General features: G+C 39.1%; 1 protein-coding gene across 1 annotated transcript in view; it reads left to right on the top strand.

Annotated features, from left to right (window-relative positions):
- The window catches only part of FOCAD (focadhesin), a 788,759-nt gene that overhangs the window by 551,738 nt on the left and 224,631 nt on the right, over positions 1–12,390 (top strand). The window contains exons 31-32 of the mRNA XM_029606912.1: positions 2,249–2,371; positions 7,056–7,133. Of these exons, the coding sequence (XP_029462772.1) occupies positions 2,249–2,371; positions 7,056–7,133 (201 nt within the window). The remainder of the gene's footprint in view (positions 1–2,248; positions 2,372–7,055; positions 7,134–12,390) is intronic.

The following is a 12,390-nucleotide window of genomic DNA, read 5'->3' as shown; positions in this document are numbered from 1 at the left end:
TTTTGATATAAGATCCTTAGCCCGAATCTTATAATCATGAATTGAAGTACCTCTTGGTCATCTAGTGATCCAGCTGTCTCCCTCACAGGCTTCTTGTTTCAAATTTGCTTGAAAAAATATTTTATTTTGGTTTTTTGTCTCTCTGGCAATCTTCTTTTCGAATTCTCTTTTGGCCTGCCGCCTTATCTGGACCAAAAGATACCCAGGTTATGCCTCATAACCTGAGCATCCAAAATTGTAAGCACCTCCCTCTCTGAGGAATTACTACTTATAAATGTGAAAAAAGCCCTGCTTTGGCCATTACTAAAAAAGGCCAACCTGGATTCAAATAAGTCTGTAAATTACCACCCAGTGTCTAACATTCTATAACTGGGGAAACTCGTAGAATATTCCATGCAAACTCATGGAATATGACCATCTGGCAAAGAGAAATTGGCTAGATCCTTGCCAATCCAGATTCAGATACTGTTACAGAACAGGTACGGTCCTTATTGTCCTGTTGCATGATCTACTCATATACCGCTAGAAGCCAGGCAGAGGTTCTAGTGCTGTTGGATTTCTTAGCAGCTTTTGAGACTGTAGATCACAAAATCATGCCATCACAGCTAGCAGAAGCCTGCCTAAGAGGCAAGGTCCTGATCTGGCTTAATTCATTTCTATTTGACAGGAAAAAATTTGTACATTTCATTGACACCTTGTTGGCATCCTGGACATTGACCTGTGGGGGGTTCCCCAGTTTTCTGTATTATCACCAGTACTTTTCCATATCAGTCTCAGACTACTAGCACAGCTGATACAAACTTTTGATATAAAAAAGCCTTCATCTATGCATTTGATGTCCAGCTTCTACTATTAATCAACAGCTCTAAAAAAAAAAAAAAAAAGTATAAGAGAGAAAATCTAAGTACATGTCTCACAGGCATCCTAGAATGAATTAAAAATAAACTCATATGAATCCCAACAAAATGGAGAGTATCTAGATACAAAACACAAGCAGAGATGTCTTTGATTTGAAAATCCCATTTGGAAACAGAGTTCCCTCTAAAAACATAGGTGAAAAGTCTTGGAATCTTGCTGGATTCAGAACTAACCATGCTCCCATAAATCCAGACAACAGTGAAGAACTGCCTCTTTAAATTAATCTATGATGACTCCATCTTCTCATCAAGAAAATGAACCTACTCACAGTAGTCCATGCCATGGTAGCCAAACAATTGGATTACTGTAATGCAGATAAGTCCCTTTGCAAACTCCTGCTAATACAAAACTCCACTGTATGATTGACAGCGAGAAGCAAGCTGGATATCCATATCGCACCTGTCCAACATAAATTACAATGGCTACAAGTCTCCTACACCACCAAATTTAAAGCCCTGATGCTGATTTTCAAGTCTCTAAGAAGATATGACTATTTTTACTTGCAAGAAAGGATGGCCTACATGCCTCCAAAACACAAAGGTCCTCACTTGTCGCTTCCATAACAACTCCTTTGACAAAGGAAATCAAAAGAACAGATATCTGCCGACGATCTTTCTCGGCCCCTAACCTATGGAACTCTCTCCCAGAAGAGCTCTGCCGAATGCATGACTGCTCCCACTTTAAGAAGCAAGCAAAAAGCCTGGCTCTTCTGCCAGGCCTTCACGGCCAAACCCATAACTAACTCCACCCCAGAAAGTAGCCAAAGCCTGCTCCCTTATTTGTTAACTTTCTCCAAGTTCATCCCCTGTTCTATGTAAGACATTATAAGCTATGCGTTATATTGTCATTGTAATTGTTGAAATGTGAACCGAAGTGATTAGTAACATTGTTACCTGAACTGCGGTATATAAAACTGTTAAATAAAATAATAAATAAATTAACCTGACTGGCAACATTATGTGTTGCTACCCTCTGCTGTTTTGCTGAGATGTTTGTTCCCGGTTTAATCCTTACTGTTCACCACCTCAAGACTAAAATTGTTAAGCTGAAACCAATCTCTCTTTGCATGTTGTGTATGCTAATATGTTGTAGCCCTGCTTTGAGTGAATTTCTTATTCAAAAAGGCAGGTAATAATCCAAAAAAATAAAGTAAAGTAAGAATTTTGGAGGATCCAGCAAATACTGGTAGAATATATTTTTGTCTAGCTTTAACGTCAGACAGAAATAAACAGGTGTCTCTCATCAAGCAAACTTCTTTCTTAAAACGTGGTTATATTTATAAAAGAAAAAAGCGTTGCAAATGGCATCTTTCGTTTTATTTTTCTCTTAGACTCCCGGTTTGGCTCTGTCATTGGGAAACATAGTTCATGGCCTTTCAATCTCAGGACATGGAAAAGCCGAGGACCTGAACAACCGACTGCTTCCGGCCTGGATCAAGATTTTGCTCACTGAAGTAAATGTTTGAAATGTGCTTATAAAGGAGACAATATTTTCTAAGTATATTTTAAAGTTTTCAAGCAACTATCTCTCTCTTACCTTAGGGATGCATGTAATAAGCCGGTGCCCATAGGCAAAAGGGGGTGAGGGGGGGGGGGGGGTCACCCCTCAGAAATATTCATAGCTTGCAGGGGGATGTTCCTTTCTTCCCCCTTCCCCCCCCAAATCATCATAGTTGCTGGAAAACCTGGACCTTCCCTGCCCAGATACTTCTCTCAACTCAGAGTCCTGGTGCAAGCCTGCAGCAGCAGCAGCTACTTAAAATATTCATCATGAGAGGCCTGGGAATGCCGCTCATCATGCTGACAGGCCTAGTGGCACACAGCCCTCCCCCCCCCCGCACGGGTTTCCTGTTGCTATGGAAACCTGTGCAAGGGGTAGTACACTGCTGGGCCTGTAAGTGCCCAATGGTTACCAAGCTCCATGCTGAATTTTTTTTTGAAGTAGCTGCTGCTGAGGGGCCAGCGCCACAGTGGGAGAAGGCCCAGAAAGAATCAAGGAAGTGGCGCAACCCTCTATCACCTATGAAAATTTGGCATCGGGGGTAGTTGCTTTGTTTGCTTATGCCTATATCTGGGCCTGCTTTAACCCCTTTTGTTGCTGCCAGCTGTAAAATATACTCCCTAAAGAAAAATGTTTTTTTGTGATAGTGCTAGAGCACATGACCTTTTGCATGCTCCATCATAGAGTGTTCTGAAGCAGAAGATTGCCAATGAACCAGTCTTCTGCTGTGACTTGGGTCCTATTCTTTCATGGCCCGATAAGGAAATTCTTTCTGCATTTTAGTCAAAAACAAGGTAATTTTCAAAAGCATTTCCATGGGTAAAGCAATGCATAAGCTCCATGTGATTGAGTTGTTTTTGCTATTACAGACTAACACAGCCAGCCCTGTCTTATCTGTGACTCCATCCAGTTCTACTTGCTATTGCAAGGGTTGGGCTAGCTAATTTGCAAATTGTTCCCCCCACTTCCAAGCTTCTGGAGATCCAGGAGGTTTCAATGGAGTTTAGATGGTCTTAGCCTGAATCAGCCTTGTCCTGATGCAGTTCATCCTTACAAGTTCTGCTTCTTGCATTGATCCTCACTTAGCATCTTGCTGCTGTAATAGCTGTCAGCAGACACAGGTTAGGTGGGTCTCAAATTCCTGGAGTTGAATCTACTTGACGCATGCAGGAGAAAAGTTTTCCAGAGCCAGAATACACAGCTTTCTCCTAGTCAGCCGGTTCCACTCCTCTCTTATTTTGTATTCAGGGTTAAAAAAGAGAAAAAAAAAAGTTGCCACAAACCATCCAAGGTACTCCTTTAGCTTTATAAAGGTTTTAATGTAAACCGGTATGATTTGTATATTATACAAGAATGCCGGTATATAAAAATTAAAAATAAATTAATTGATTAAAAACAAAAAAAACTTCAGGTTCATTTTAGTGAGAGAAAAAATATACAGCCTCTGGAAATAATCTGTAGTTCATAGTTCCCAGGCAAATCTGCTTTAAGTCAAATTAGCTTTCTTTGTCAAGATATTATTCTTTTAAATGTACAGCTTTATATTCCTGAAATAGCCCCTAGTCTTTGGAGTACTAGTTGTGCACAAATCACAGGCAAATGTTATTAAGATAGTTCAATTTCTCCCTGGTAATAGATTCCTTCTTTTTTTTTTTTTAATGCACAGCTTTAAACTCTTGAAACAGCACAGTCTCTGAAGCAATATTATTTCAGGGCTTGTTTGTCACCACCCTCTGTTGACCGAGTAGATAGATATATATTTTATATATATCTTCTCACAAACTGCTTACTCTCTTTTCCCCACACACCAGCCTTAGATGAGGCAAGTGGAAAAACTCAGCCAGCAACGAAGGAGAGTGGAAAGAAAAAAAATGTTGACTTTGTCTGTTCCCCAGACTCTTCTCTTCATGAGTCTCCTTCAGTTTCCATGGCTCTTCTACTTCTGCATCTGACTGTCTTGGCGCCTCTCAAGCTGCTTCTACAGGGAGATACTCCATTGCCTCCTCTTCCTGTTCCTGTCTGTTTTTAATTCTCTCTTTGACCTGATCAGATATGAGGGGTCTGCAAGAACTGTCTTCCTCTTCCCATTGAGTATTCCAGTCTGCCTGTCTTAACATGGGAGGGAAGTATCCATCTTCCTTACTCCTCCTTGTCCTGTCTTTCCCTTTTTGGATAGATCTCACCTCCAGTTCAGTCCCCTCGGAGTTGGCATCTCCTCTCTCTCTCTCTCAGATAGTAAAGGGACATCTCCATTATAGTGGGACAGTTGCTAGGATCATGGGAAATCTCTCCACTCAAGTCTGGCAAGTTTGTCAAGCCTGAGCCAGCTTACATCAAACTTGTGAGATTGCTGAAATTAAACCTCTAAAATAGCTTGTTCAAAGATGTACAGACTGAGGAAATTAAATTTAAGTCAGCACGGAAAATGTGTATTTTTACCCAAGCAGACTTGAATAGGAATAATAGCAAGCAAAAATGCAGTGCTAGTGAGAACATGACTAGTTTGAATATTGCCTACTTTAGTGAATATGCCTGGAGCTTCAGATCGGAATCAGTTTGCGTTTCCTCATGTAGCTGCTATGTTCACTGCTGATGACGAAACCTTAATTTAAGAAGATGAGCTTTCATGTTGTCATTGCTTAAATTGTGATGGGCATCTTAACTGGCAGATGAAATTTAATGTAGATAAATGAAAAGTGATGCATACAGAGAAAAGTACCCCCGATTTTAGACACACAATGCTGTAACCACCCAGGAACAGGATCTTGAAATCATCGTGGACAGTACATTGAAATCCTTAGCAGCAGCCAAAAAAGCTAACAGAATGTTTGAAATTATTCAGAAAGGAATGGTGAATAAAACAGGGAACATAATGATATCTCTACATAGGTCTATGGTCTGCCCACACCTTGGGTACTGTCTGCAGTTCTAGTCACCGCATCGCAAAAAGATATAGCAAAATTAGAAAAGATACAGAGAAGAACAACAAAAATGGTGAAGGGGGATGGTCAAAGAGGCTAGGGCTCTTCAACTTGAAGACGAGACAGTTGAGAAGAAATATGACTGAGTTTATAAAATCATGAGTGGATGTAAAAGATAACTAGAGAAACATTAATACTAGAGCTAGGGGCCACCCCTTGAAACTAACAGGTGGTAGATTTAAAACACTTCGGAGAAAGTATTTTTTTTCACCAAATGTACAATTTAACTGTGAAATTTGTTGCCAGAGAATGTGATCACAGCAGCTAGAATAGCTGTGTTTAAAAAAGGGTTTGGACGAATTCCTGGAGGCCCTGAATTCCTTTAAGGAAACCCCTACATTTCCCAGCTTTATATCTGATTTCCATCCATTTTAGAACTTGGTTGTATAAGTGTGGTTGTGTGCAATCTTAACCAGGTTCTCCATCAGTAGCAGAGAGGGGAAGCAGCGGCACCCAAAACACCTTGATTCATATTCCCAGGAGCACTGCTACTGAGAAATGCTTCAGAATAGTATCCATCTGCCTGCTTTTGTTAGAGTTGGTGCAAAAACGTCTGATCAGTTTTCCCCCACGCTGATTTTCATCAAGAGTCTCGTGATGGGAAGACTGTTGAGGTCTGCTCAACCCCACTAAAAATGGTTCAGTGGAAAAGCAAAATTGAGTCTTAGCTCACTTGTTTAAATCTTTTGCTAATAGCTGAAAGTCATTTAAGACTTTGCTAGTTTGCTGCCTTTTCTGTTAGAGGAGAAGAGACAGGCGTACTTGTAAAAATGTAAAATCAAAGCCCTGTGATAAAAGGGACAATTCTGCAGCTAAACAGTGATGTACTGGTATAAACTGGCTGTCCAAAAATTGCCCTCCCTCAATCCCCCAGCATAAGGACTTTTGGCCGCATTTAGAGGAGGTATTCTCGTGGGGCTTATTTTAGTCAGGAAGGAGGCAAACAAGGCACGCCGATTGCGTTTTCAGCTCCACGCGCATTATTTTCCATGAAAAAATAGCCACACAAAAAAAAAACAGTTACAAACTTTTGAAGTACCTGCAAGTTTCAAAGTGAAAGCATACACATCCTTTGTGTTAGAAAATACATACAAAGCCTGCAAGTAAAAAAAAAAAAAAGTACCTGCAAACACTATCCCAGTGCAGGCAAGCATGAAAATTGTCCCCAGAATAATCAGTTGTTCTTTGGGCGGACATTTGTCATCTTCTTTTTGAAAAACTAAACACAATGTTTTGCTGTCTCAGATTTTCATCAGTACTGCATTAATGATTAAAACGTTTTTTATTGCGTACACATGTGCATTCTGTTTTTCTCTTAGATTTATCTTGCATTCGTCATTTTTATTGTTTACTTTTTTTTCTAGGCTTTGATTTTCTTTATTCCTGAGCATTACAGCCCGCAATAACAAATACTGATTCTGTGATCTTCCTCTAGGCCCAGTCATTTAAAAAAAGCATATGGTTGTGTTGCCCTTCTGCTTCAGTTTCAAGTTAAATTTTAAAGAAATCTGTGTTTTATATTAGCAGGTCAGAAGAAGGTGTAACGTGCCTTATGTTAGAAGAAATATTGCCATGCTGCGAAAAGAGAATGAGGATGTTTTGGCTGTGTTTGGTTTGTTCATTTTTGATTGGTTTTGCTTTTCTTTTGACTTTAAGGGGTGCCCCACTATGCAGCGTCTAGCTGCAGTCAATGGTCTCATCGCACTGGTGGGGTCCGAAGGAGATCTGATACAGGTAAGCAGAGAAACACAGAATATGCTAAGTGGTATCAGCCGTAGTACCTGTAGAGTCTGCCCAGTTTGCATCTTTTTGCAGTGCCATAGACCGCAGCTGATCCGTGGCTTTCCCTTTACACCTAAGTATCCTTTGAGCCTCTCGCAATGTTTTTTAAAAATCTGTTACTGCTTTTACCTTCACCTCCTCTCCTGGGAGGCTTTTCTATGCATCCACCATCTATTCTGTGAAGAAATATTTTCTCATATTACTTCAGAGTGTATTCTCTTTGAGCCTCGTATCATGACTTCTTGTTCTAGAACATACTTTTCACTGAAAAATGCTTGCTGCTTATAATTATTGTTTTCTGCTGGTAATCGGGAAGCACCTTCAGACAGCTTTTTGATCTAAAAGGCAAATTTATTGATAGCAATACAAAGACAATATATAAAAAGAAACAAGGAAAAGAGGAAGTCGTTGTTTCCTGGAGACGCAGGTCTGTGTCAACTGGGTAATCAGCTTGCTTCTCAGCTCTGGACTGCTCGGGTTGAGACTTTTAAAACTTTTTTCATTGTCCAATAGAAATACATTGATGCACATCCTGGGTGTATTAATTTCTTCTAATATCCAATTATGAACGTAGCTTTATTGTCCAATCAGGCACCGTCTCTGGGGTGTTGCCTTCTTCCGGCAATGAGCTTTGCCAAAGCACATGGTGGTGGAATATGTTGCCAGCAGAATCAGGAAATACACATTCAGGCTTAAGGCCTATGTACATTCCCCCCTTGAATCGTTTGGGAACGATTCACAAATGAAAGGCTGAGATTGTATTTCCTGGAATGAAATGGTCATAGCATCAATTTAGTATGACCCACCTTTTGGACTGTTAAAAATGGCTTCCATATTCTTTATGGTGTTGAATCATTATTTATAACTCGCATCCACAATCGCAATCACAATTGTTCAGGCATACTCATTTTGTACTTTGTTTTATTGTCATTCAATCTCACATTCATTCTTCATTCAGGTATTGTTCTGGCCTTCTTCCAGTTGATCCAAGATTCTGTAATGTGGTCCTATTAGCAGCATATGAATCAATAGATCTACTTAATGATTGATTATTGATTGTAAATGAATGGTTAGATTAGTTGAAACAATAATCCATCATTCTACTCAGGGTTAATGCCACTGTCTTAGGTTGCCCAGGGTACGCAATCCTAATGATTTGCTACCTGGTGCTTACCCGTCATCGTTAAGCATAACAGCCTGAGGAAGTAGCATTGCTGCTGATAAATGAAAGGCTTCCTTTAATATGGTATAGGAGTTCATAGTTGTCTTCACAGTAATGCAGGATGATGTCTTAGGCCATTAAAATAACAAACTTCACTCATTCTCACAATTAACCATTGCAAACTCATTTAGAAATGTAAGCCACTTTAAACTGTGTTTCCCATCAATTAAACCAAATTATATGGAAATGCAATCTTTTCCCTTGGAAAATCTCATTCATTAGTTTCAGAAAGGGATTCAATCATGCTCATCATTAGATGTTGACGAACTGCGGTGACTTGAGAGTGACTTGAGAGTATTTGAGACATAGCAGAAGCAATAGTTATAATTAATTAATAGAAGCAAAACCATGCTTGGGAGTACTATTACTTATGTCTTGGCCTATCATGCATTTGAACATTTTGGGAATATAAACAAATGCTTAAAATCTGAATTAGGAGTAGAATGTCGAAAGAGACATCCATATGGATGAGGGATAAGGAATCTCTGTAACCAATGGGATGGTATCTGCAAACTCTACTAAATGTGATGTTTAAAAATAGGGAAATCAAATGAATGTCATAATTCTGTCTTCAATTACCAAGAATATCTATATAAACATTTGGGACTACATTAAACCTCTAGAATCACTAGCCATGCATGTTCTCTTCAATTTGGGCATAGCTATAGCTGGTCTGTGCAGCCTATTCACATGAGCTGCCCAAGAACGGTGCGAAGGCTGAACTGACAAACTATGCTGCAGCACATTGCGCCGGTCTTTCACTGACACGCAGATGTCTGAACAAGTCTGGACTAAAAAGGGCAGAGTATATCAACTGGAGATGAATATAACGTGGAAAGCAATAATGAAATCATAGATGGTAAGTCAAACCAGTTATCTATGGGACCTAGGGATAAATGATCATCTTAATTAATCATATAATGGATATGAGAGAACTGGGAATAGCAGCAAAACTTTAGTATTTTAAATTAATGTGGTGTGTAACATGTAGGTGTACGTAGATGTATGCAGATATCCAAATCATGGCATTTGCAGGATGGCATATGGGCTTGGAATATATGGCAATCAATTATCATTGACATTTGACAAAGCATATTGTGGTGTAATATATAACAATTAGTCTTTGTGTAAAGAGCTGACAATAATTGGGAATGGATCTAATCTGATCAGGGCAATAAGATTCACACAATCATGAGAACTGCATTAATGTAGAGTACAACAACATAAAGACAAAATATAATCAAGCAAGAGTAGTAAAGTTCAATGATGAGTGGAAGATGAATTCTGTGTTAAGGCCGAGACTTCCATAGAAGGGATGGGAAGAATGGAGTGAGTCCCATAAATGTTGTTTTCACGCTTTCAGTGAGATGTATCAACTTTTCATTCATCACGGCCTAATGAGGATATGTGCTTCTTTAATAGTTTCAGATACCTAATATGGTAAAGTAGCATAAAAGCAAATTAAGCATTTAAAGAAAAGTCATCTGTGGTAAGCTAAACCACAAATAACACGTATTTCAGACATTACATTAAACATAAGTCACACTGGACTGACATACACTCATCCATCCTTCAAATATACATTCAATGTCGTCTTCACATAGGACAGACAACAGATAACATATAATATGAGCTCAAAATTCGTATCAAAAAATGTATCAAAGGAAGGTGAATTAAAAATCAAAAATTCAAAAATGTGTATGAAAAATAAAAGTTCAGAATTCTGTCAAAAAGGTAGAAGTCCTATCGAAGAGGTAGAAGTCCTTGAAGACCTGAAAAGTAAATACTAGCATACAATTGAAATATCAAATTAGCAAATATTGTACATATAGATTTCCAACCAATAATATTAAATAAATTTAATCAATAATGTTCTGAGCTTATAGTCAATGTGTCATGTCAAATAATTAGAATAATTAGAACTCAAATATCAAATAATTAATACTTAAATATGCTACATTTTAAACTAGAAACTATTTCTCCTTTTTTTTTTCTTCCGTTCGTAGCACAGCTAGTGCTGGCAGAACAGATAAGCTGTACTCTGCAGGTTTGCAAGAGACAACTTCCCTTTTTTTTTTTCTGTTAAGATACAGTTTGACTCTTTAGTTAAAATGTCCTTTCAAATTCATAATTCTCCTCTCAGAATCATAATTCAGCAGCTCAGACTTTAAATTTTAACACTAGTATATGTTCTTGTCAGTACTCAAGTTCAGTATTAAAGGAATATGAAGTCAGTAACGTAATAAAGAATCAGTATGTAAAGTTGAGAGCAAAGGGGATTTATTTTTGTGGGAGACGTGTCTCGCTCCCCCCTTGATCCCTCTTATACCACAAATGTACAGTGTAAAGCAGAAAGGAAATAACATGTTGTAAGAGAAAGGTATCGCATGCGCTTGGTGATCACCTTAATAAAAATACATTCACATTGAAAAGAGGAACTTACACTTAAAACTTAAAACTATATGGTACCATTTAAAAATTAACTTACTTATACTAAACATGCTTACACTAAAATATACCTGCAAATGGTAACACAAATAAATCTTAATAGCTTGAACAATAAGACCAGTAAATACATTAACATAGGAAGCCTAGCAACCTGTTATATCTGTCCACAAGCTTGTTACTTTTAGGGCGTTAAACATCTGTGATGGCACTACAAAAGTTCTCAATCAGATAACAACTGACTGACCACATGCATCTGATCCCAGTGCACGGCTGCTGTCTTCTGTAGTAGGGACAGCACGTAATTAGTCAGACAAAGTCTATAGAGACATATCTATTTTTGGATTTTATATACCGGAGGATTTTATATACCGGGGGTTCCTGTATGCAACGCGTGTCACTCCGGCTTACATGACAGACATCGGGAAGGCTGGCAAGGATTTACTAGTCTTATGTACACAAATATCCTAGGTAAGCAAATTCTTATTTTAGCTTCTTTGTCCTGAAATGAATATTGCAGTAAAGCAAGCAATAGCTATAAAAGTAAGGCTCAGAATAAGGAGATCATCCTAAAGGATGGTCGTACTAAATGTGGTTCCATTTAAAACTGTGTTTCATATTAGGTTCACACTGTGTTCTGTCCAAGCTTCACTAAGATGGCAATGTAAGGTCCTACATACGCAGATACCTTCTCTGATAGGTGTGAACTCACTTTATCTGGGGACATGTATGTTGGCTATTAAAGCCTGGCGTCATTGTGATGGAGGGACGTATTGGCTCCGACTGCCACTGCTCCTCCAGTGATTAGGGTCAAATTGTGGTGGTGGTGGTGGTCTGCTCGGTCCCCCCCTTGCAGCATATCTGCCTCTAATATTCCCTCTTGGGAATGAGAATCTGTGGTTAGGCTGATAATGGCAATCCCTACTATAATGACCGTATTGTCCACATCGATAGCACTGTAGGTCTGATAGACGGCGTTGTGGTGTTGGCCAATCAGGGTGTGGTGTCTCCTCAGGAGATGCTGTAGGAATTAAATGGAAGTATCCTACTGCGGTCATCGCCTTCTCCAAAGGTGGAGAGGGTCCTGTACTCTGCACTAGACATCTGGAGGCAGTGTCAGCAGTCCTATAAAGGGGCGGTGATGTGAATTTCTTACTAATTTCTTCCTCTTTTTCTAAAAAGGCCTTTGTCATGACAAACCACCTATAAATTTGGACATGGTTTGCCAGTGTTCTTACATCTTGCCCATTAGATTTACAATACTTGTTTTCCAGAAATGTCATAAGCTGTACGAGCAAGGGCGTGTCAAAGGAGCCTCCTGCTGGCCATGCAAGGGAAGCATCCTTCTCTGCCCACGCTACCCACTTAGAATGGTATTTACGAATCAATTGCTCAGTAGGTTTATGCAGAGCAATAACTCTGTCCAAAGGACTTAACTCACTAGCCTCTCCTACCATCTTGGGATCTCTTAATATTGCAGACCAAACTACGGCACAAGTATTACTAATAAATTTCGTGTAGCCACTCCCTTATGAGAAAGAG

This window comes from Rhinatrema bivittatum, chromosome 1, assembly GCF_901001135.1.
Source record: "Rhinatrema bivittatum chromosome 1, aRhiBiv1.1, whole genome shotgun sequence".
Lineage (NCBI taxonomy): Eukaryota > Metazoa > Chordata > Amphibia > Gymnophiona > Rhinatrematidae > Rhinatrema > Rhinatrema bivittatum.
Note: the sequence above shows the minus strand (reverse complement) of the source record. Positions and strands in the feature narration are given on the sequence as shown.